General features: G+C 45.3%; 1 protein-coding gene across 1 annotated transcript in view; it reads right to left on the bottom strand.

Annotated features, from left to right (window-relative positions):
- The window catches only part of arid3a (AT-rich interactive domain 3A), a 44766-nt gene extending 21401 nt beyond the window's left edge, over positions 1 to 23365 (bottom strand). Inside the window, exons 1-3 of the mRNA XM_076022671.1 lie at positions 23005 to 23365; positions 9009 to 9778; positions 8638 to 8920 (exon numbers count right to left, since the gene is read on the bottom strand). Coding sequence (XP_075878786.1) covers positions 8638 to 8920; positions 9009 to 9400 — 675 coding nt within the window. The 5' untranslated portion in view covers positions 9401 to 9778; positions 23005 to 23365. The remainder of the gene's footprint in view (positions 1 to 8637; positions 8921 to 9008; positions 9779 to 23004) is intronic.
- Positions 23366 to 26045: the final 2680 nt, after the last annotated feature.

The raw sequence follows: 26045 nt of genomic DNA, 5'->3' as shown, positions 1-26045 counted from the left end.
GAAAAGAAGGACGTGGGGGGGGGGGCGGGGGGCTGTCATAGCTCGGTAAACAAGATAAAGCTTTCTCTGTCACAGTTTGGAGCCTGGGTCATGAGATCTGCGTGGCCCTTTGGCTGCATTGATTTCAATTGGTTCGTTAGTGGTTAGCGCCGTCAATCTGCGAGATGGTCAGCTAACATTACGAGCGCTGTCAGGGCTTTTGTTCTCAGGCCATCATCGGCTGCGAGAGCAGGGTTTAGGGCTTAAGGGGACTGCGGCTGAGCGTGGGAGGGGGACTGAGAGACAAATGGCAGACAGCGGACGTCTTTATCTCGCAAAAAAAAAAAAAAAAGAGCTCAAGGGGGTGACGTGTTTCCGTTGGCGTCTTGTCAGAGGCTGAGATGTTTGCAGCTTGTTTGTGGGCCTGATCAATAAGTGGATGGACTGCAGCTTGACCTTAGGCATCCCCCGGGTTTGTCCTCTGCACGTCTTCAAATTCACATGCGGGACACTCGGCGACCAAAATCAAAGGCGGACAAATGGGACGTTTTCCCTGCTGAGGCATCTTGGTAAAAAAATGATGCTTGCGATACCTCCTGAGTGCAGCGTCAGAGCTAAAGGGCATTCACTTTAAGAGAAAAATCTTATAGGCTTAAACAAAAACAAGTCAGTTTCTCTATTTTCTTTGGTTTTAATCCCTCCAATAATCTTTTTTTTTGATTTCTACAATGTCTTCGAAATATGACGTCTTGTTGCATCTGTCACATGTTTGACAAACACCAGGCTAACAAAGGCATCACCAGTTTCAACACAAGCTCAGGCAGAATTTTTTTTTTTTTTTTTTTTTAAAAAGAATCAATTTTGCAGGATACGGATTCTTTAAATGCAGGATTGTATTTGCTGATTGCCACGATGTAGGACTGCAGTGCAGTGAAAGCTATTAGGCAATCACTCAAGATGACAGGCACTGTCCTTTTATCGCTTTGAATTCTCCTGAAATACTGGCAAAGAATCACCTTTGGCGTCCATTGCCGTGAAAAACACGGACCTCTGGCGGCGCCCGCGCAATCAAAGGTTAGTGATTATCGCACTGACAAGGGAGGAACGGCTGTGGTCGTCCACGGGGGGCGCGAGGGGGGTTGGTGTCATGTGTGTCCTGTAGATTATAGATGAGAGCATTCATGAGGCTTTCATGGAACAATCCAGGCCGCGTGCTCACCGCGCAGCACAGTTTGCCGAGCTGTTTACGACAAAGAGGCGAGACTCGCACCTTGAGAATATGCAGCTAAGTACTTCTGCCTGCCTTTGACCTTTTTTTCTTCATTGATTTTTCTTTGAAAAAAAAGAAAGAAATAAAAAAAACAAAAAAATGAAAGCTCCCTCACAAAGGCTACCTTGTCAAAGGCCTCTCTCAAGGCGACAGCGCGGTTTTGTTGGGCTGAATGCCAGCCGCGCGCCCGCCCCCATGTGAAAAGACGTCGCTTCGCCATTTGTTTGTAGACAATCTACTTTAGCGCATCTATTTCTGTGCTCGTATGAAAAGGGACAAGGCCAAAGTTCCTTTTTTTTCGCCTGGAAGAAAAGAGGAAAGGGATGAAGTGGCTCGGTTTTTATACATGCAAAGAGGTAAAAAAAGAAAAAAGAGAGAGACAAAAGGGAGAAGAAGATTCACGCGAGACGGCAATGGACACACAGAGGGTCTTGCAGGGAGTGGAAACCGTCTGAAAATACATAGTTTCTTCTTTTCTATATTTGAGAGGCCCGGAGGAAGCATGACGGAACAAGAAAACTGAGTAAAGTGACAAAAATAAAACAAAAAAATCTTTTGCGGTCACCACGTAAGAGCTGGAAACAAAAAAAGAAAAAAGCAAGAAAGATGGAAAGAGCTAGCCTCAGCTTTTATGCAATCTTTGTTTACATTCCTGCTCTGGCCACCCCCACCCTCCTTCCCCATATTGAGCTGCTGCCAATTTTCCAGAATCCCTGTGGCTGTACGTTTTCTGAAATTGGCCTTGCGCCGCACGCCAAGCCGAGGATAACCAGCGGCCGTGGCGAAGGGGGGAACGCGTGCTTCCGCGCTCCTCTTGGCAGCGGTTCAACACGGCGGCCGCCAGCTGAGTGACTTTTTCCTGTTCCCTCGGTCACACCTCCTCCTTCCCCTCACGTGCCGCCACTCCTCCCTGGGCCCCGCCGCTGCCCTTGGCGGCTTCTTCCCGTGCTGCCTCAGCCTTTTGTGTCCCGCCCTGCGGACGGCGGCGGCCCATTAACCCCTCTTGTTTTCATTGCGTTCAGCACACGTGGCTGCACACAGTGAAACCCAATCAAACGCCTCCGACCCATAGTAATGAAGCCCACCAACCCCACCCCACCCTCTCACCTCCCTGCAGACTGACCTCAAGATGGTGGATTTGGGGAAGGGGGGGGGGGGGGGGGGTCCCGAGCAGTTTGCTGCAATAATTTGAATGCACTCCGGACTGATCAATAAGTCCAGGAAAATTGATCGGAAGACATAATGAGTTGTAAGTCATAGTAAATTGTTGCTAAAATAACGACCTAGTTGTGCATGGCATGTCTCTGTAATTCTTTAACACTGTTTGACGTTAGTCACTGATTAATAGCACACGGGATCAGAGGGTGGCAGCAAGTAAATAAATAAAGAAATGCAAATTATTAATTGCAAGACTTTATCATCCGATTGACTTTTTAAAAAGGAATGAATGAATGAATGAACGAACGACCGGCTTGTCAGATCAAAGTCAGCTCACAGCAGGTTTCGCCCGGTGCCACAGCTGAGACGACGACTCAGCTTCATATAAAAACAAAGTTTTGTCTGCGTACACAAGCACGAGGTAGATCAAAAGGCCCCCGAACGAAGCTACAGAGGAATATCAACCCAGCCAGCACTTAGACAGCTGTATCAGCAGAAACCTGACGGGCAATCCCAGTAAGTGTCGCTCCCAGTTGGCTCTTATTCGAGCTACGCTTCCTGTAGTCACCTCCCCCACACTCATGGTGAGCGTGTGTGTGTGTGTGTGTTCGCGCGCGCTGGCAATTTAATGTTTAATGCCAACTCCCCTCCATTCACCCTGATCATGGTGAGTGCCATGAATTTTTAAAGACGGCCCCGCTTTACTGTCCATCTGGGCTCCATCTGCCCCGGCCGCTGGTGTTTAACGCACACCGAGACACAAGACTGGAGACTTCAAAGGCTCGACGTGGCCTCTGGTCGCTTTGCTGCCAGGAGGGGCACACTGTTTACAAAAGGGTCAGCCGAGCGGGGCAGTTGCGTGAATGCAGAGAGTACTTCACATTAAGGCGCCAGATTCTAATCACGCAAAACGCACGCAGCGTGGGCCAAAGACGTGCTACGTGAACCCCGAGATCGTTTGAGAGGAACGGATTAGAAGACGCAGCGAGATAGATGACAATCAGTTGATCTTCATGCAAAAAAAGAAAACAAAGAAACGCAGAAAGCGGGAAAAAGGCTGGACCTGGTAGCTACAGCTAGCTGATAGCCAGCTAGGCTTCACTGCTTTTGCTGCAGTCCCTTAAATATTGTTAAAAGATGAAACTTCTTCATTTTACATGATTGACTGCAATGTTGGAGAATTAGATTTTTAAAAAAGGTTGTACCATAGAAATAATACAGGCACAGGTTTTCTCTGTATGATTTATTGGTCTCACAGCATCATGTGTCGTTGTAGCATGTGTGCGAGTTGGGTGAACGTTTCCTCGGAATTAAAAATTGCACAGCCACACATAAAGCGGGATATTGATATGGATATCTAAAGAGGCAGATGCCTTCCTGGAGGTGGTGGGGATGGAGTGTTCTGCTTTGGTATGACTGAAATAACTTCTGTTGACTGGCATGGAAAAAGTTTTTTCAGCCGCAAAATGACCCAATTACATTGTTTGCATGTCTATAAATGCTTCTCTTTATCCATTTATTTATTTTTTCAATGTTTTCCGGTAGCCTCCCACATTCGACACTTCTTCCACAACATATTTTGGTCAATTTTTTTAATCCAGGGTGTAACTGGACATCTGAAGACGCTGTATGAGATGGCTTCATTTAGTCTGACCTTTCAGAGAGTGTGGAGAGGGGAAGGTGTCCAAGTGATCCAGCAGGAATGCAGGTTGGCTGATATATCTCAGCTACACGATGCCTTGAGCGATGCTCCACCAAATGCAGGAGTCAAGCGTGGGTGGGTGGGGGTTGGGGGTGTTGATCATGTTCACAGACTTTCATTTGATCTGTACCTTTGGTCATCCTTCATCGGCGCGGTTGAATTTTCTTTCCTACTTGCGACATCAGCGCCTTTTCGTTGAGCGGATATCGGAGTTACAATTGCCAAAATTCACATGGACATTTTCCCCTCATTCTTACTTTTGCTGGAAGAGGGCAGTTACATTGTTTGGAATGGACGCGCCCGAAGCTCTTTTTGAGGGGAAGATGTTATTGTAAAGCCAAAGGGACGTGACACCCGATACTGGCTGCAACAATGGGGAGAAGGGACGCTTCTCAGTTTGGAGGATCTGACTGCAGCCGACTGATAGAGGCATGCCAGGTTTCTGCTGAGGATCTGGGGTTCCGAGTGGCCACATTATCACCCTCCCTCAGGCACATTCCAACAGCCTCCACCCACCTGCCCAAAATAAACTGTACAGCCTTAACCCCTTCCTCCCCACCCAGTCCCTCAAACCTGGCTTTCACATCCAATAATGAGGATCCTTGTTTGATTCAGTTCAGTTGACTTTTTTTGTTTTAACTCACATTATTTAGGTTGTAGGTGGCTCAAGCATGTTTTTCATTGGATGTAAAATTTAAATATTACAAACTTTACCTTCGCAGTCATTTTTCATTTAAAAATAAAATAGTGGATTTTTGCAAGAATGTCCCTTGGAAACACAAAATTATGACACGTAAATTAACTTCTTCTTTTTGTAGCAATGACTCAACTTACACTCCATAAACTAATTATATACGAGTCAAAACAACAAAAGTGGTATAACATGAATACAATTTCTAAAACTAGTCCAAAGATCTATTAAGGGCATTCCTAGAAACTCATCTTGACTGGGGCACAACCATGTTTACAGCCGCTGTTGATAAATAATAAAGATACTGTTTAGTGTAACCAAAAAAAAATAAAATTGTTTAAGATGTTAAACAGTGTTTATGGGGGGCAAAATGAAAGACTGACAGAACACTGAGTGGAGATGACAAGAACCACATCATTAGCAGCCTTTGAAAAGGGCCTCTGCAGTCGGTCTTGGCTCGTGTGGTTTTCAGGTGATTTTTCTCTCAAGCCTTCACTGCCTTACATATTTTGTTCTCCTTGTGTATCTGGCAGGCACCCAAATTCAAACAGGTATTTTAGCCTGAATGTTGCCCCACAAAGTTAAGACATGTCGCTCGGGGCTTGCATGACTCACTTAAAGCTGTTACACGATTGAGCAAAGTTACTGCTATAGTTCCCCACTGCACAGACACTCAAAACGGGTGCCTATAGATCTAATCAAAAATCAGGTCTCGCAACGTGGCCGCCTGCATGAGGCACCAGACAAATATGAATTAAAGCTGATATCACTGAGTTTGATTTGCATAGGGTTAGAATTATCAAGGGAGACACTGTCATCAACAGAAGGACTCTGTCATTTCAGCTTTACACAGTGCAGACACAGCACATTATTATAGAAGATTATAATCACAGGCCAGGGCTGAAGCTATTACTAATCACCATAATCATCTAAGGTCAAAATTAGTCCTCTGCAAATAATGTGCTATTCTAAAATCCTGGATTCACGAAATTATAAGACGATATACTGTATAACAGAGTGAACGCCGAGCGTTTGTGCCAGACTGTTGGTGCGCTCTACCTACGTATAAAGCCACATCAAAATGCATTTAGTCTGCGGTCTCTGAATGAAGCAGAACAAGAATGAGAACAAGAACAAGAAGAAAAAGCTGTTTGACGTTGCATTGGCACAACATATGTTTTAATGGATTGGGTAACACAATCTTAACAGCCGAGATACTGGCCGTGTTGATTATGTAACCGTTGGTGACTGACTGACATGTCATGATAAAAGAGCACTGAATGTTCTACCTGACTTACGAGAACCACCAACTGTTGAGAGTATCAATTCAAGTCGTTCACACAAAGCTTTACGGAGGGAGGGGTGGACTATTTAAAGAGGCGCTCTATATAGTTTTGGCAGGGGGAGTTTTATTCCCGTTCCCTCTGTAATTACAAGATATACGCCTTAAATTAGAGAATCCGTGGTGAGGTTTAAAAACAGAGGACAAGGCGGCTGGGGGAAGTGCGCTGGAGTGAATTCAACTTGAACGCGGCGAAAGCTGCAATGTATGTTTCTAAAAAAAGGAATACTAGTATGTTTTGGGGGAAAAAAAAGAAAGGGTTTAGCAATGTATGTGTGAATAAAAGCCAAATGGCCTTTCATGGTGTTGAACGGCTTATATAATTGAAATACAGCTACGGGCAAAGGGAGTGTCTGTGTTTAAATGGTGGTTTTCCATTATGTCATCTGGCCTGCCTTTACATTAAAATGGTGGCTATGGTGGTGAGGCCACATACTCATTCCACACTGAGATTTTTATCTTTTTTTCCATTCAAAGTAGAACTGAAGGACTTTAGATGGAGATAAGAGATGAGAGCAAGGTAAAATAAGAAGGCTGCCGGGCTTTATTATATAACTTTACATGTCGGAAGATGATTTACTAACATGAGAATTTCATCATTACGAATGTTATTATTATTATTATTTCAGAACGGCTTGGTCCACATGTCTTACACTGCCACAGGAACATCTATTGCCATAAAATAGAATGAAAATGTACGTGTCAAAAATTGTTGCGGTTCCAGCCAGTAAATGCCGACATTAATATTTAAATAAAGAGTGACTCCACATGGAAAGGGGCGGTGGCCATATTGCATCTCCATGTTCCTCCAGCAGCTTCTCAAGAGAAGCACGTGGTCACATGAGACATCAGCTCACAATCTGTTTATTTATTTATTTTTTGGGGTGGATAGCTGAAGCCAAAATGACAACATGGCCACAAGCATTACATGAAGACGCCGTACATGAAGAGGTTTGGACAAAAAGCAAGTAGACTGCACATGGCATGAAGGGACATCTTGTCACATTTTCACATGAAGTGTATGCAGAGCGACAAACCAGTTTGTTGTGTTTATTTATCAAACTAATTGTGAAGAGACCTTGTCACGGCAGGCCCAACCTCCGGCTTTGCCCCAAGACTTTTTTAGGCTATGTGAACAAAACAAGACAATTTGACCTAATGTCAACGCTGCTGTTGATTTAATTTCACGTTGCAACGTTTGCGGCGAATTGTCTTCAGTTTTTGGGAGTAAATTCCACTTCTCAACAATAAGTGGGTCTCTCCATTGTGCAACAGTGGGAGCTGAGAAGTCTCCATTTGATAGTGGGCCTGCATCTCAACATGGCTGCTGACAAACACACAACTCTCAACATAAACAGTCTCTCTTATTCCACCGGGGCCTCCCTCATAATATCCACCCTGCTAACATGTTTACAGTAAACGCTAGCATGGTAAAACTGTTAAAATGCCTACACTATGCCCCTCCCACCCAACTTTCCTTGGCCTCGCTTCCCCGGCTCACAGTCCAATTCACGACAGGAAATTACCTTTTTTTCTTTTTTTACTCTCAGGCTACATTAGACAGTAAATGTCAAGCAGCCGCCACTAAGTGACTTCACAAGAACGGCCGATTGTTCGGAGCTGCACTTTAAACCGGTGAAAGAATTTCAGCTGAGTTGCAAAGAAAACTCTTTACAACTCTGCGTTTGTCCACATTTGTCCTGCGGCTGGTGTGAATTTACCACCCTGGCTGAATGACATGTAATAAAGTGTCTTTTGTCTTCAGGGGGCTTCCTTGATGCGGTTCTCTGAAGCGACAACACAGTGGCAGTTTTCCACTCTGACTGTGTGATCAAGTTGTTTAAAACCCGAGGCCCCTGCGATTGGAAACTTAACGCTGAATTGGGCCTGCTCGGCTACTTTGGTGCGATGTCTCCCCAGTTTAATATCTCTCCGCTTGGAATTGGAACAGAGAGGTCTGGGTTTGAGACCGTGCTCACCACCAACACTCGGCTCAGGTGACCAGAATGTAGAGAGAGGAATGTTTCAGCCTCCTCATTACCTGCAACGTCATTGCTGAATCCCCAAATCATTAAGACCATCTCCTGACTTTCCAAGTGAACCACAGAACATGTGCTCTTAGGTTGATTGTGGCATTCCAACTGATGAGGTCACCCTTCGGCAAGCTGACCAAAAAAATAAATAAAATAAAAATCTCATCTTCAGTTTCCTGCCATTTAGAACCATCATATACTGACAGCAGCTCTTTTCCATGTTCATCATTTATGAGCCCCTGATGAGCTCTACAGTAGATTAAAGTCAGGTTTATTGCTGCACCTCCATTTTGGCTTCATCTGCTTTTGACTCAAAACTGAGGCTGACACACTCGATCCTCTGGGTTGTTAATCGCGAAAAATGCACAACGCCGTCCAATTTCACCCGGGTCACTGTGAGCCCCGAGCGTGGTGAAGAAGAAGAAGGAGAAGAAGAAGAAGGTGAAGAAGAAGACCCCCTACCTGTCTGAATTGCTCTTCGTAGGTCCATTCACCGTGGTCCTGGCCACCCAGGTGGCTGTGTGTGGCGTGCGTCGGCAGCACGGCGACGTGGGGCTCCTGGTCGACGCTGGGCCGCACCTTCAGCAGCTGGGAGTGGGGGTGGAGCTGGCGGTGGGGCAGCAGGAGGATGCCCTTCCCCGGAGCCACGGCGTCGTGGCCCGTCGGCAGGCCCTCTTCGGCCAGCTCGTCGTCAAAGTCCTCCTCCATCTCGCCCTCAAAGTCCTCCTCGTCCCACTTGCGCTTGCTGAGCGAGTCGAGACGGAGGCGGCGTGACGAAAATGGTACGAAAAGGCAAAAAAAGAGCAAGAAAAAAACGGCTTTTCAATACTCACATCTGCTCCTCCTCATCCGAGCCCATCATGTCTTTGTAATGCTGCTCCCCTCTGTCGTCGTCGTCTTCGTCTTCGTCCTCGCCCTCGCCACCGCTGCTGCGCTCAGACATGGGGCTGTCGGACACCTTCTGCAGGCCGGCCGCCACGGCGCGCATGGCCGCCAGCGCCGCCATCTGGGTCTGGTCCACCTCGGGGGCGGGGCTGCCCATCAGCTCGTCGCCGCCTCTTTCTCGCCCTCCGCCCACTCCTCCTCCTCCGACGATGCCTCCGACGCCGCCGCTGGCGTGGATCTGAGCGTGCTGTGCGGCCGCCTGCTGCTGCAGCTGCTGCTCCATCAGCAACTTGGCCCGCTGCTGCCTGTGCAGGTTCTCCATGACGGCCTGCAGCTTCATCTCTGGGGAAAGTGGCCCGTGTTCAGACGCCTTCCTTTCCCCGCTCTTCTTCTTCCCCCCGGACAGAGAGAAAAATGGGAGCGCGGGTGACCGCCGGCCTCTCTTGGGAGGTTAAGGTCGTGCGGGGGGTCGGCGGGTCCTTGAGGAGCTGTGCGGGGCGGAGGAAGAGGAGGAGGAGGAGGAGGGGCGCCGGACGAAGCTCTGAGACATGCAGTCAGCAGAGACGGAAGCCTCGCGTTCGGTCCCGGCAAAGTTTTGTGCGGTCGTCGGGGAGGCAGACCGTGGGCCCTGCGGCGGAGCTGAGCTGACAGTGTTTCGGCGAGGCACTGGTAGCGGGTGAGAGGGTGGGACTGCAGTGTGCTGATGGATTACAAGGACCTGAGAAAGAGAGAGAGAGGAGGAGGAAGAAAAAAAAAGGTGTCAGACGGCAACTTCCCACTGTCAGTTCGCATTTCAGTTTAACGCCTCAACACTGAACGGTGAAATATGACTTTATTTCCAACTTCATTCAGTTTCTGCAGACTGTGAATTTGTTGTCGCTTGTGTGTTGTTTTTTTTTTCACAGAATACCTCCCTCCGCACTTTGCGAAAGCAAGCCCCCCAAATTGAAACTTTGCAAAAGAGAAAACTGGATATACGGGTGGTGCGTGCCTGATTTAAGCTTTGACAGCCAGGGGGAAGTCGGATGGCAGGACGAATCGTCGGCCGTCTTCACCTTCCACAAAATCCTTTTTTTTTTTTTGCCCACTTTTGGGCCCAGAAAGCGCAGCTGCCGTGAGTCAACCGCACGGCCTCGCACAGATCTCACACCACTCCAGGTTACGCTACGGTAGCGTCACTCTGCTTAGGTATGACTGGTATGCCCCCCTCCACCTTTCAATTAAAAAAAAATCAAGTCGCAGACAGAGTGACGGGAAGTGTGCTGGCTGATGCGGCTCCCACCTACCAGTCTCCAGACGTAATTTGGGGTATGCAAATCAGCTTCAGTCGTCGGTTTCGAAAGAGGCTCCCGTTTCTGACACGACACCGCCAGCCGTTGAAACCTTCAGCCCAAATCTGCTTCGCTGCTCGGCTGCTCGCTCAGCACGCGCGTTTTCAAGAGCTCGGAGCGGCTGCAGCCGGCTCTCTTTGGTGAGGCTCAGATAAAAAAGAAAAGAAAAAAAAAAAAGCCCGCCACGTAGAGTCAACAGTCAACGTGGGGAAAATCAAATTTAAAAGCAGGTGCTTGGAATTGAGGGTTCTGACTTGCGGCGATGACTGTACGCCCACCGTGCTTTCAGCCACACTGACTAATACCTTGAGAGCTCCGGAGAGCACCTGCCGTGGTCGCTGCGCAAAACTTCAGGTTTTGGCGCCGTACTTCCCCATTGAGACTCACACTAGTAACGCCGGTCAAATGTTTCGCACCATACACCAGAGTTTTGCCGTTTAGCCTCTGTTTTCTTGTCACATTTTATTTTTTTTTATGTTAAAGAAACTGTTGAGGGAAGTAAACTCGCACCCGTCGCCCTACTGTCATCACACAGGAAAACAAAAAACACTCAAACAGTCAAAATCCATTTCCCACCGCAGCTAGAATAAGCTGCTTTATTACCAACTCTTGTGTCTCAATCGGGTGAAAAAGACATTTCAGGCTCTGCTCTCGAGCTTCATGGCTCACCTGAAGCTCTCTGACTGACTTGATTTTTCTTTTCTGTCAACAACGCAAAGGTCAGCCCAAAAAAAAAGAAGAAAAAAAAAGGTTGACCAATCATTTCTCCCAAATCTTTTATTACTGACGCCATCCAGTCGCAGCGCGAGTTCCTCCTTAATCACATGATTCCAGATTCTGCTGCACACACTCGCACTAACCTGGCCAAAATGTGGCCATTACAGCAGCCCTGCTGGAGATACACCCCGTCATCACTGCGGCGTTAATCGGCGGGTATCGCTCTTCGCAGAGAGGGAGATGTTTGTTCCTCAATGCGCCGCTCACGTGGCTCAGAAACAATTAAACCGGCATTTAATAGGTTTAGTAGGTTAATGAGTGTGCAAGCACACTCTGTGCTCCCGAGCAGCACAAGGACTATATAGTACACTACACGCATAAGGTCCACGCACTCTGCAGAGGATGTGGTGATAGTCAGTTCTGCTTTCATTTAATGGAAAATGCTTTTTGTGAACAGAAGGAGTCTGCAACCTGCAAGTTATTCAATTTATGATTGCTAAAAAAAGAATAAATCAGAAACGACCAACGTGCATCACACAGATAAGAAATAGGTGGTGCACTGGGTCAGGTTGTGTCGACGTGCTTGTATTTTGCGAGTCCATTGCAACACAGTGAAGGAATTAAGGCAGATGTAAAAGTACTGCAAAACAGGGAGAACAAATGAAGATGAACTGATTGGATGACAGAAACAATAAAAAAGCAAATAACTAAATAACTCAAGCGTAAAGTGTAATCGACAACATTTAATCATCTGGCGCACAAGTTAATACAGTAACAAATTCCAGGAAACCAAAACGAGAAAAAAAAAAAAAAGGCAAAAGGTTGAGCAACGTCTCGGACATGTAATGATTACTGCACTTGTTTGTGTCTGTGATCAGGAAGAAACCATAGAAATGCAGAAGGGAGAAAGTGCAGGGCTTAAAAAAGAAGGAGAGAGACGACAAATGTCCACTGCAGTAGCACAAATGCAGCAGGAAGACGCTGCAGCCAAAGCGGCCCTCCGATCCAGCCGCAACAATCAAATTCTCTCGACAAATGCGCCGTGGCAGCAACCGTGAAGGCTCTGTCACGCAAGAGAATGACCGCAGCATGCACAGGAAGAGGTATTTCAGGCAGCCGATGCTATAGCTGTGCGTTCAGAGATGTATTGCACAAGGAAACAAGAGCTGTGAAACTTGTGTTTCTTCAGACCGTGAAGGAAGTGACAACTGATGGAGCAGATGCAACGAGGCGGCCGACAGATACCCAATATTGATTCATTGCATTCTTGCACGGTGATAACGGCGCAACTGGACGGTGGCAGTTGTCAGATGGGAGAATGGCACCAGTGTGAGCAGGATTTAGACGTTAAACTCCACGCGATGTGGATCGGGTGTTACACGACGAGAGCGTTGTCTGCTGCTGCTGCTGCTGCAGCTGCAGGAAGAAAAAAAACCCACCTAACAAACAGCAGAAAAACACAGCGCAAAACCTAGTAGTGCCACACTGCGAATGTCCATGCATGTTTTCTTTTGCATGGAGTGCCCTATAGGCAAATAACTTCAGATCAGCCCATGTCTTTGTGTGCGCGACCTAGAATATTTACAATACCCATTACTCAACATGTCAAGTGGCTACACTTTGAACCGTGTGCAAATAAGCGGCGTGTCTTCGTCTCCCCCCCCCCCCAACCAACCGCCCACCCTCCCGCCGCCTCTCGACAGCCGTCATACGTGTAGCGCCAAAGACAGAAGTGATTACAACAAAGCTCCTTTGTCGAGTCTTCCCGTGCAGAGAGAAGCAGAAGTGGTTGTTTTGTTTCATGCCACCGTTCGTCGCAGGGGCCACACGATTTCCTACATGCTAGATGGTGCAACGTAATCTGCGGCCCGCGTTCCCTCCCCTTCCCCAAACACAGCGGAAGGGTTCAATGCATTGAGAGCCTTTAATCTGTGAGCGGCGAGCCCATGGAAAAGTGGCGAATATTCAAAATGAATTTGAGCTATGGGGAAGAACGGACGAGCCGTAGAAAAGAGAAAAATCTTTAAATGTTTGCGCTCTGACGCCTGGTCGGGGCAACGATCCAGTAGAATAAAAATCTGACACTACAGCAGCTGCAAACATGCGTATCTCTACTAAACATGACCCAATCTGAGCTTGCACCCTGATACTCAAGAACAGCAAGCTCACATGAGGAAACTTAAAATCCTACCCGCTCCTACCTGCTACTGCAAAAGTGTGCATTTCAAAATGTAGTCACATGAACCACATGTTTCCAGCACTGTGGCATCTGATATACAGTACATGTTGTATATCTGACATTCCTAACAGAGCCGGCCAACAATAATATGGGTAGACACTCAATTAACTTTGCAGGAGGGAGAAAAGTATAGTTTTGTCTCTTTTGTTTGCGCAATCTTTCATAAAGTGCGTGCTCAAACAGACCCCTCTGGAAATCAGCACTTTGTGATGTCACAAAGTGCACCGATTCTTGACTGCGATCCAAACACATAGAAAGTCCAACAAGGCGTGCATCAGTTTTCTGGGCATCCACAGCCTTTTGTGGACACATGGATGATTAGCGTGTTTTCTCACAATTTGTGAGAAAATCCTGTCGAAAAGGCAGTAAATGAGGTACCTCAGTAGCCATGGAGCCAACCAGTTCTCAGCCCCTGTCCATAGTCCTTCTGCACACAGCCGAGATAATAAACAGCAGACGAATAAAGGTTTTCTTATATAGGTTTATGTTTGGATCTTTACGAATGCTGTCCTTCCCCCTTGTCAATATCTCTATATGACTACATTAATATGACGACATTTAGACCAGGGACCAAAGGACAAAATGCAATTCCTGCTGTTCTGGCTGACACATGTGGAACATTTTAACGGTTTGACAAGCACAGCGTAAAATGACTGACGAAAAGTGAGAAAGCGTATGGCAGCGTTTGATTGTCCATTTTCATTTCCTGCTCTCTGATTTCCTGTTTCTTTACTTAAATTCATATTTTTCAGCTAACACTAAAATTAATGATTTGTGCGGTTGTTCTGCCGTATGCTTTATCGTCCTTCTGGGAGTTTTTAGTGGGACTAGTGTTTCATAACTAAAATCCTAAAGATCCTTAACAAAACTGAGTACAAGGTTTAATTTTCTTTTGACAATGCATCCAGATGGCAGAAGTCCAACTTTGAATGAATTCATATCCATGCTCATAATAAAACCATATCACTGTTTATCAGACATCCACTTCTTATCAAACTAACCACTTCTGATTTGAGCTTTTTATATAATGTCCTGACCTGTATGCCCCTGCAACTACCGACCTTTTGGAGCCACAGCAGACTAGGCTATGCGGAAACTGAGGCAATATTAAAATCATTACAACATAAGATAAAACTCCACAAAAAAAGCCCACAGTGCAATAAATGTGCCATACAACGTAGGAGACAATCCCTCAAGATGCCACTGACCCTTTAAGACCCTTAGGTCTCATTTAACACCTTAATTGGCTGAAGGGCAGCTAGCCTGCTGGGATAGGTGGCAAGTGGACCAGTTTAGGGGGGCAGGGAGGAGCTATCAGGACAGGAACTTTGGGAATTGGCTGACCGGGAGGATAAGGCATAAACTACAAGAGCAAATGGGTTAATCCTCTTTTTTTAAACCCACATTTAAGAGGTGGAAGATTGCGAGGTCTGTGCAAACAGCACAGAGTGATAAGAACGAGAGCGAAGGGTCTAATTCCAACATGATAAAGAGACAGGCACCCGCACATAAATGCACATACATAAGGCTGTAAGGATATGCAACTACTGCTTGCCAAACAGTCTTTCTCAGTGGCCAATTAAGTGTGAGAGTAGTGGTGGCAGAGGCCGCCCAATGCAAAGACATGGACAACTGCACGCACCGGGTGCTGCAAACTTGATAGTGTCACTCAAAGCGGCCAAAGCCCTGATAGAGCAACAGATGTAAACAGCAGGTTCCCCCTCTGTAAGCAGTTTTGTTCTCAGGTGCCAACCTCAATGTGGATTCGTCTTGCACTTTCAGCAGCTGAATTAACTGCCTCTATTTCCTTTAAGGCACTGAAATAAGAAACCTCCCCCTGCTGTTGGACAGGACTTCGAGGTTCACTGCGCACTGGATGAGGTTTGTACAGGAGAAATGGAGTCTTCAAATAAAACCCTCGAGCTGTTTCTGCTCTTTGCTCCCTGAAAAATAGAAACAAATGGCTGTGTGACACTCAAAAATACTCTTCTTGGATTATTGTATCGGTGCAACGTGCCGTAGCTTCTGTGTCAAATCAGCTGTGGTAGTTTAGTAGCTACAGCAAACTAATTTTTTAATGAACTCCCACAAACTTTATGCAGCCACATGATTTCTACCATACCGACTGTGCAGTGCATGTATAGAATAAAGCTAGTATAATCACATTTTCCCTTAGCACTGACATGCACCATTGGCCAGTGCTGCGTTTTACAGCCCCCTTGGTGGTAAAACAGGCTTTTACAGATCTTATCACCAAAAGAAGCATTCTTGAGTGATTAAAGCTTTTCTGTTCGGACATTTCTTGCATATCCCTTTGTTTGATCCCGTTTTCACACAAGAGGAATTTTACCCCTGAAATGAGAAAACAAAAGAACTTATTCAGGAATTTGTAACCGTTGTAAGCGGAAGAACCCCGTGTTTGAATTCAGGAGGCTGCTGCTCCTTGCTGCAAGAGGATTCTCATTGGTTGAGTGTTTGCAGTGTTTATCTCAACCCAAGTTTACATCATGGAAACTGCATTCCCGAGTCGGAGCTCACGACTTGACACGCCTACACAAAACTAAAGGCATGTAGCATTAATGCTCTGCAACCGACAACTAGACAATTAGATAAGCTGGGCATTTTATTTAATGTAATGTTCTAGAATTGGTAGTTATAGACAAAAATATACAAATTAGTACTTTGAAAGGGTAAACAAGAACCTTACCGACGTGTTCCTGCCTCAATGTAGCTGACCAAGTCTTAAACGTCATCAGCCTGATCTGTAGAATTTATATGGAACTCAAGCCATGGTGGAAACGGCTGGGACTTTTAGTCCCTGGTAAATGACTAATGGTTCGTGGTACTTTTGGGGTATAAATGTCCCATTTCAGGACCTCAGAAGTCATTCCAACATGAGAATACACCACTTCAGATCTGTCAAGTGGAGGTGCAGAAAGCAATCAAGCCTGAAAGCATCTGATTTGATAAAGTCAGTAGGCCTCGTGTGTGTGTGCTACCCTGGAAACATGGAGAGCGACCACACCCCGGGGGGAAAACACAACAAAAACTCCACTTCAGACTCTCAATATGTATAAGTCAATATCAATTAGAACGAATGTATTTACAGAACATTTTGAATAGTACTGGGAAATAAGAAATATTCAAAATAAGTAAACAGCTCCCATTCTGTCACAGCAACGCCAGAGAAAGGGCCGAGCCTCGGCTAACTCCAAGTTTGTTTGCTTAACCCCAAAAATTTATTTGCTTCAATTAACAGCTCTGAGGTCTTCCCTGCAGCAAAGATCAAGCTGAGAGGGTGAGGCTCGGTCTCCTTGCATGTAAACAGAACATTTGAAATTAGGCGAGGACAGACTGTTATGCCATAATTCACGAGTCCAATAAAAACATTTCTAGCACAAATAGAAAGATTGTTAATAGTGTTTTGTTTGCTTGCAGGATAATCTCCAGTGTAAATACCTAAGAATATCTGTTGAGAACAATAGCAAGGCTGAGCAGAGTTGTGTGGAATTTTAACGTACAAAAATGTCATTTTGCTTCATCATAAAAGCGTTAATTTGCAGATTGTGGACTCAGCCGTGGGCTTAAAACCTGATTTATGTCACTGGGCGCTTGTTTCAAACAATTTTTTTCTTTTTTTTTTTTCTCGGAGCCTTCCGCTCAGACCGAGCACCCCCCCTCAAACGTTGATGACTATTCAATGTGACAGACGTTAAGGAGTAACAGGGTACAGGGCAGCCAAATAGTAGCCAGTCACATTATTAAAAAAAAAGGCATTAAAAGTCGGTCAGTGGCCGCTGGTCTTGATTAAGCGTCCCTCTCTCGCATTCCTTGCAGTATTACCTTGCAAGGCAATAACACAGGCCCCATTGAGCCCCATTGCGGCAACAACAAGATCATTGAGGAAGTGTCGCGCCCGCTCGTCACGCACTCTCCACTGACCTCTTCCAGCAGGCAATACAGGGCACCAAATTTGATTAGACCCAGCTATGCCATAAAATTGAGCGGGCTTAAAGGCAAATGTAATGCGGGGAGCCGCCTCGCATCAGCCAAGTCTGCGGAGACGCATCCGGCAACAGAAACCAGCTGTGTGGGCGCGCATGACACCAAAGTCAGGCCTTTTTTTTTTTGCGATCAATACATACTTTCATTGGAAATGAGTGAAAAAAGACGGATATAACAGCCTTATTGCCACAAACTCAGATTTATCATGAGCCAAAAAAAAACAAAAAACTATTTTGATCTATAGGCGTCTGAGAGAAGAAGAGGAAGCAAATATTCCTCAGTGGGCTGAGACGAACATACGTGCAAATACGTGCTTGCTGGACAAAACATAATGAAAGACAGGATAGCCCTCGGGGAAATGGCACAGAAAAAAAAACGTGAGCTATATGGAGTCACTTCCCCTAACTGCAGGAAATGTCACTGTCAGAAAAAAAAACAAAGCAGAATGCCTCTGCTTTTTGGCTGATGGTAGTGGCGGAGCGGTGGATTCGGACCCAGCTACTCCTGCGGTTTTTTATGCCGGGGATGTTGGCAAAAGTATATCTCACCCGATGACAGCTTTGTGTCGCGGCCACTCTGGCTTGGAAAAAAGCGCGGCCAAGCGCCGTCACTGCTATAGGAACACGGCCACCGCCCTCTTTATCGAGCATTTGGTCGCACTCAAATGCAATTCTAGATCGTTATTGCTTAAACTGGCCGACATAAAAAGCAGGCTCGTTGGGGCCGAGATTAGAATAGAATGGAATAGAATAGACTACGATAATCTTTATTGATCCCACAAGGGGGAAATTTGTGTTGTTAGATATAAAAAATAAATACACAAGACAATTACAATAAATAAGGTAAACATAAGATAAGATAAAATAAGATAAAACCCTATGAGCAATTTAAAGTGCAAGGGCTTTGTGCTTTGTGTGTACGCGTGTGCGTTCCCTAAATTTAACTCCTTCCCTTAATATATATTTAGTAATTTAGTTTTATGTTTTTAAACTTAGCATTGCTTTCACCCTGCTTTTGCCAGCATGAACCAGAAATAAGTCCCATTGTGCAGGGGTGGTGGTGGTGGTGAGGGGGGCAAATAACCTAAAGCATGTCACAGACTTCCAGCGTGTCTCCAGCTGAATAGGCATTGGTGTGCTGCACCGAGTCAAATTCCTTGTGCGTGTCGACTTCATCGTAAAGGCTCTGAGAGATCCTGGAGACTTGGGGTGGGGTGGGGTCGGGGGTGGGGGTGGGGTGGGGGCAGGGGGTGACGTGTTGCTGCTTGCACGCCACCGCCATGACGGTGGGGCTGTCAGCAGCGGCCCCCCTCCCCACTCCCGGGAGAGGTGCGTGCGGAAGGCTGGCCGCCGATGGGTGGGTGGCGTCGCATTGTCAATGAACAACATGAACGTCCCAAACTGGATTAACGTGTCGGTTTTATACGGCGACGCGGCGAGCGGCGTCACGGCATTGTGATGGGCCTTTTGTCCGCAGCGAGGCCACGGACCAGTGGAAATCTTAGCAGTGTGCGAAACATCCGTCAATATTCAGGGGTGGGGGCTGGTGGTGGTGGTGGTGGTGGTGGTGGTGGTGGAAGGGGGGTGGGGTGGCTGTCCCTGATTGTTACACACAGGACTGGTTGGCCCCGCTTGTAAAAAAAAAAATTGTTAAAAATATTTTTTAAATAAATATTAGACAGGATCTTAAAGGCATTTTAATGACCATTAATGACAATGTTTTTTTTTAATCTTTTTGAAAAAGCACAAGACCCCCATAAAATTTAGCTTTGAGGCTTTTATGAATCCCAACGCCCCCCTTGTATTTCGCACACTGAATCATAGTTACAAAACAAAAGTGTTGTGCATTCACCAGGGGACACATCCTGAACACATACAAAAATAATTCATCACTTCTGCACTTAACACAGATCTCAGCCGACACGTGCACCATGCACCGTGCTTCTAGGGTGGGGGTGTGTGTATCCTTTTGTCAGCCGTCTCATTAGATTAGCACGAGAGCACCTCCGCCGCTCACCAGGGCTAGCGAAAGCCCAAAATGTAACACAAACGCCTATGGTTTGACGGACATGTCAGCGTGTTGCAGCGAGGTGCGCCGGTATCCAGGCAGACGAGTACCAGGATAGATCGCACTGCCACTGACCCGACGTCGTTGGCTGCTTGTCTGTCAGAGCGTGCCGGCCGCCCAGGCCTGTTTGGCTCGGGAGCTGCAGGCTATCCCGAAAGCTCAGACTTTTCCTCAGTCCGCTCTCTGCCTGCGTCACCGACAGGCCCTGCCGGGATTCCCCCCGTGGCTCCGGCCCAAGCAGTGAAGTAACTCGTGAGAGTTTTCCGTCCTGCACGTTTTTGGCAGGATAACAGAGTTACAGCCCCGCACGCTTGCAAAGGACCCTTAGAAATGTAGCTTTTGGCAACGGAAACGTCTGAAAGTCGGCCAAGTCACCTGGCTCTCTCTCTCGCTCTCGTTCTCTCTTCCTCTCTCGTACTTTAAAGGCTTGTTGTAGGGAGACAGAGCACAATACGAGACCCGAGTCTGGATCCACGCCCACGCTCTTAATCCTGAATCATTGCTGATTTAAATGCAATGACAACATGAGAGCAGCCTTTACAGCATTGTGATGGATTACAGCCTAATAAGAAAACAAACGGACATCAGTGCTGTTTGCCTTGTCCTGTCCCTGCATGTTTGGTGCAGTTTACTGGCCAAATGCCAGAGACAGATACGCACACTCAGCCACGGTGCTCGAGGGCAAGCTTATTAGCATATTTTACTGCTTTTTAAATGTTCTTTAAAGAAACCCAGGGCTGAGCTCAGACATCAGATAGAATCCAGCCAGAATTTCTTTCTTTCTTTCTTTTTTCTCCACGATTCAACACAATACAACCTGCTCATTGAAGAGATTTTAAAGTTCCAGACATCAAACAAGCTGTAGGTGATAAACAAAACAGAATTTTAAGAAGCTGGTTTCATTACATTCTCCAGCACAGAAGAATGACAGGCCAACCATCAAGTTACACCAGACGGTACAGCAGTGGAGCCAAGAGCTTTCAATTTTGTCCAATGACCACCTGACCACCCAAAGTCCTCTATAGCAAATACAGAGGCTTCTATGCTTGCTGGAAAATAATTGTGACGCAATTTACCAAAGAACAAACTGCACGGCGTACGAAGTTATAAGCAGAACAAACAAACATAAAAGTATGATTTGGGTTCATACACAAAAATAAACATAGGCCACAGAGAAGTCTTACTGAGTTGTAAGGTTAAGTCAGGACTAAGCCAGGAGAGACCTTTTAAGACTTGAACTTGATTAATGGTCATACGTTTCTAATCTAAGACACTGAAACCCCCACCTCAATTGCAACAGCATAGCAGTCCACTGCAACCAGTGACCTTGTGAAGCTGACCTGTATCTGCTTCTAGATTCCATATGCCGGCTTGAACCAAAGAGATTAGCGAGGCAATTTCAGGAGTTGCCTCAAACATGATTATTAGACAGTGGTGTGGCATTTGCAATAATTGTCTTGAGGGTTCCTATTAAAATAAAACTACTCACCTTTTTGAAGTCAGTTTTTAAGTTAATCTACAACAGAATCCCCAGTAAATGATAGTTGAAGTTTGTCGCTTAGCTGAAAAAAGTGCTGTAAAATCTTACCATTATGTAAACCCTTGTTGAGCACTCATTCATCTTTTCCACCCCAATAATCAATCTATCAGATACCTTGGTAGATCTACTACCAGTGCATTTCATTCATTTATTTAACTGCATAGAAAGTTGGAACAACACATAATCTAGCCATTTCCTGATATCACAATCAGATCAGCGCACCCCCTTTTAGTGGTTGTCTATTGTTAAAAAAAAAAAAACTGCAAAAATTCTGAAGCGATAATTCATCCGCCCTTGTAGGAAGTTCCTTGCCTTTTTGAATGAAATCGAATTAACGTCTTCGGAGAGAATCTTTACTGGTATTGCTTTTCACACAATGTATCAGTACTTGGAGACTTTATTTCCAGGGGACTGTGGTGCATTTAGGTGAATTCAGAGCAATAAAATTCTTTGCTGACACCAGTCTTTCTGTTTGTGAGGCATATATTGGAGACAGAGTACTATATGGGCCTTTCAACTCAAACCAACTTCCTGTGTCTGTCCACCCTGCCCCCTACAACCGGGTGAGAAGAATTCGCACCAACCTCAACCGCTTGTCAGCATATTACTAGTCAGCTCTCACCAATATATGGTATCAACTACCGCTAAGTCCACTATCCAAAATGTTTTCTACGGCCAGACCCCCCCCCCCTCGCCCCCTCGCCAACTTTTCCTAGCATGTTACTGACGTCACATAGAAAAATACGCTGCCTCTCAGACACAGCGGATTTTCCCACCACAACGGCATAGTGCTGAAGGCAGCTCATTGTGTCTGTGTCGCTCCCCTGACATGTTTGGTTTTGCTTGATCTCAGCCACCGCTGACAGACGCTTTGAGCCACCTACTACACCTTTGTTTGGCACCTTAACAGTAATGACGGGCTTCACCGGCAGAAAAATGACAGCCTGAAACTAAAATCACACGTATCAAAATGACACACACAGGTGCTTCAGTTAATTCTGCAAGGGGTTTTATTTGTTGTATGTTTGTGCACATCTGTTACAATACCGCCACATGATTGTTTCGCTTCAGTGTTTCACAAAACATGTGACATCTTGACACTGTCTCTTGTTTGACCCCCTGAATGACATTTTGCCAGTCTTTTTTTTTTTTTTTTTCATCTTGATCACGAGCACTGCTTCTATATCCAACCAAAGTGACATCAAAGTGCACTTTTATCAATTAAATAAACATTGAGAGGCATTTGGCATTGTACATGACTTGCCAACGCTAGGGGGGGGTGCTTGAAATTCGCATTATTAAGCAGTTGAACCTATAGATCATGATTAGCGAGCACATGAGCAGCTGCTTTATCCGAGGCTGACCTGCAGCAGAAGCCCCGTTTCAAATCTGCGAATAATCAGCTTGTGATTTTAGCTAAGCTAATTTAGCAACGTTAGGGCAAGTTGTGGATTTAAACGTAGTAGCGTTTGTGAGCGCGTATCAGCGAAATGTCAAAACAAGCGTACGCTTCGACCCCAAACGTGAAGAAGCAGACGTAACTACGGCATAACTTGTTGGCAAAGCTGGTCACCTTTCTGACGTTCGCGTTTGCTTTTCGTTTCTATAAACAGTCATAAAAGTCGACGCTCAACTCCTAAACGTCAAGTCAAACCGGCGAGGAGTTTTTTTTTTTTAATATATAATTTTTTTTAAAAACGTAAAGTAGTGGCTGCGTGTTTGTCGGTCGCGTTACGTCCGACGGGCGACACACGGCAGGTGAGTCAACCGGCTACCTTCGCGATTCAAACGTTGACGAGGCTGTTCGATAACGTCACTTCGACGACGAGAAAAGGAAACGTAACCGTGAGCCCCCCTCCAAAAAAGAAAAAAAAGAAAAGAAAAGCAAAAGAAAACGCGAAAGAGGAGCTCGGCCAAAGAGGAAAACACAGCAGCGAGTGACACACAGTCTCACCAGAACGCCTAACACCATGAACAGAAAAACATACATTGGAATAAAACAACAACAACAACAACAACAACCAAAAAAACGAATTTAACCTTACCACTTTGGCTTCCGTTCCGTTTTTACGCTCTCGACAACCGGAAGAAACATTCCTGTTTTTTTTTTTTTCTCCTCCCGCCTGTGCGTGAACACAATCTCCCCCCGCCGACTATACACTGGAGGGCAGGAAGCGGAGGACGGGGACTGAGGGGTGGCGGCTCGCTCGTCGATAAGCTACAATTAAAGTGGTTTCATGTGACTGCATGATATCGTCGCATTCGGCTCTTTGGCGTGTGATTGCGTGTTTTTTCTCCTCCTTCCGAGTTGACGTGTGTATGTAAATGTCTACGTATGTATATGTGTGTGCGTGTGTGTGTGTGTGTGTGTGTGTGTGTGCGTTAGAGAGAGAGAGAGAGCCGTGCAAACGCTGAGGCAGTCAGCGCGAGCGAGTCGAGAGGCGTGGAGACGCTCTCCGGCCTGCACACTCACATCATTGGTTGACAAATAGTAATCAGATGCAAATTCCTAACCTCTGAATCAGCAGGGGCCAGCCTTCCGTACACCCCTCTGCCCCCCTCACCTCCACACCCCCACAAACACCACCATTGCCACCACACACACACACACACACACACACACACACACACACACACACCTTGGAGCGAGGGATGTCGGTAATCGTAGGGCTGTGCATCATAAAGTAGGGGCGGGATATATAATAATAATAATAATAATAATAATAATAATAATAATAATAATAATAGGTAGATATCAGAAAAGAACCTCGGTCAGTAGATGAGGTTCATCAAGTGATGCATCAAATGATACCTGACGGTTGGCAGCTGACCTGGCAGCCTTGTGCTGATGCAGACTGTGAAACTGAGGTATGTCTTCCAGCAAGTCTGCCATTCTTTCGATCCAGTACTTTAGATTATAGATTCAACATATTTGATTGTCATTATACGTGCGTAATGGGATTTTGGGTAGTCTCTCACCTTTCTGACACACAGGGAGAAAATAATAATAATAATAATAATAATAATAATAATAATAATAATAATAATAATAATAATAAATCATGCAATAGAAATAGAACACACATAAATAAGTAAAATATTAAAGACATAAAACACTATATTTACTGAAATGAAATAATTCACCGTGTGAAAATAGTAATGTGGTTAAAAAGCACCCTAACACAAGCAAGATTTGCCTTCAGAAGCGGGATTTATCTTGATCCATCCAGGAAGCCAATTAGATATCAAAAAGTCAAACGTATCAGGTTTACTTAGAGCCCAACGTCAGATGGGTGCATACAAGTGGATGATGGCATTTCAGCCGTGCTGTAAGCCAAACTGCAACAAAAAATGTTTAAACTGGCTACTTATTTCTTATGATTTTCATCCAACATGTTGAACCATTGGAAGCTGTCCAGTAGTTTATCGCTGTGTGAAAAATGTCAGAAAACGAGCATGAATGTGGAGCCCAGCTCTTATTTTATGCAGAATAAATGGCAGTTTATATTGGTAATGATGCCGATAATGTATAGCATCTTCATGTGCGTAGTCTTTATTGACTGTATTCTCCAATGTTCTAAAACATCAAATATTTATTTTATACACAGTGTATCAAGAGGTTTTAATGTGATGCCTCCTATTTCTGGACACTAGAGCTCACATTCAATAGTTGCCCACCAAGAACATGCTTGGTGTCGTGTGAAACGGATGACTGATGCAGAAAAAGCAATCGATTTTTCATTCTGAGCTGAAGATGCTTAACTGCCGATGCAAAATGACACATTGAGACATAAATCAACAGTACAGTGCACCAAAAAAGGAAAACAGAGTGCAAACGAGCCGTCACTGCAGCCTGCCGTCTCTCTGTCTGTCTCCTCTCTTCCATCACAGTTGACAGCCTCCAGTGCCATCTATTTACAAGTATGTTTCTACACTTTCATCGCCTACTAAAATAAAAGACCCGCTGTATTTATAACAGAGATCTGATGATCCTACGAGAGCACCGTCAGATGTAACAGGATCAAGTAGTAGAGGAATGACCTCCGATGGTGCCAGGAGAGAGGAGTAAATTTGAAAATTAAATGGGACGTTGCGGCGATGACACTATGAGTGGTCAGAATAATAGCTTCTGCTGATGCCATCTGGCTTAAAGTTAGTTAGATGGCTGGGCGTGGTAGCCACAGTATTACTAATGTTGCACCACAATGATGTAAGCATTGGACAAAAGTTTGATGTGATGATGACAAAGCACAATTTTTAAACAAAAAAAAAAAAAAACAACAGAAAAATAGGATAAAGCTTGATGTCATTTTGAATTAACATGAGTGCAAATTTATAACCATTTCCTATTGTAAACAAGTCTATAATCTGTATGATAACATGAAGGCTTTTCAGTGTTCCCACTGTGAGTTTGTTTTGATGCTGTACATTAAATAAAGGGGGGCAGTCGGGGGGGGGGGGGGGATCCTCTCAGTTCCTGTTTTTATATAAATATTTAGTGTTTGACTTTCTGAATGTTTGAAATGCAAATATGACCATAAATGTAAACAGGCAACTGTATTCTTATTTTAATGTCTATGGCCACATAGACTAGTGGAGAATAGGGGAGTTTGCTTTCTCAACTTATAAAACTAAATAAGTGCAGCTATTTGAACTGCTCACTTCATGGACTCCAAATCCACCAAATATTTGGTTTGAGCTCTTGTTTTTGAGGGTGTGTCAGCAAGGAGACTTTAAGTATTTAAGCAAATAAGTTATTTCAACAACACAGCAAAATGCAGTTTGTATTCAAGTAAATACCAATTAGCTGCATCCGTCATCCAAACATGCTCTAATTGGCTGTTACCTCCATGTTGTCTGCTCTCAGTGTCACTTCTGCACCTCTTTTACTCTATAGTTAGTGCCCGGCCCGTCACTGTTCAGCTCTGAAGCTGCTTCATCTTGACAAAACTGCTGAGTCAAAGTGCCAATCTGAAAAAAACTATCACCTGTTTTAAAATCATAAAAAAAATACTGCATGTATAAGACTTAATATTATTTTTTTTTTCACAAGCTTGACCAGCATCCTAGGGCCTGTTTCTGTGTG

This window comes from Nelusetta ayraudi, unplaced genomic scaffold (genome assembly GCF_046127955.1).
Source record: "Nelusetta ayraudi isolate G7.1 ecotype Tasmania unplaced genomic scaffold, CSIRO-AGI_Nayr_v1 ptg000013l, whole genome shotgun sequence".
Taxonomy (NCBI): Eukaryota; Metazoa; Chordata; class Actinopteri; order Tetraodontiformes; family Monacanthidae; genus Nelusetta; species Nelusetta ayraudi.
This window is presented reverse-complemented; position numbering and strand designations above follow the sequence as displayed.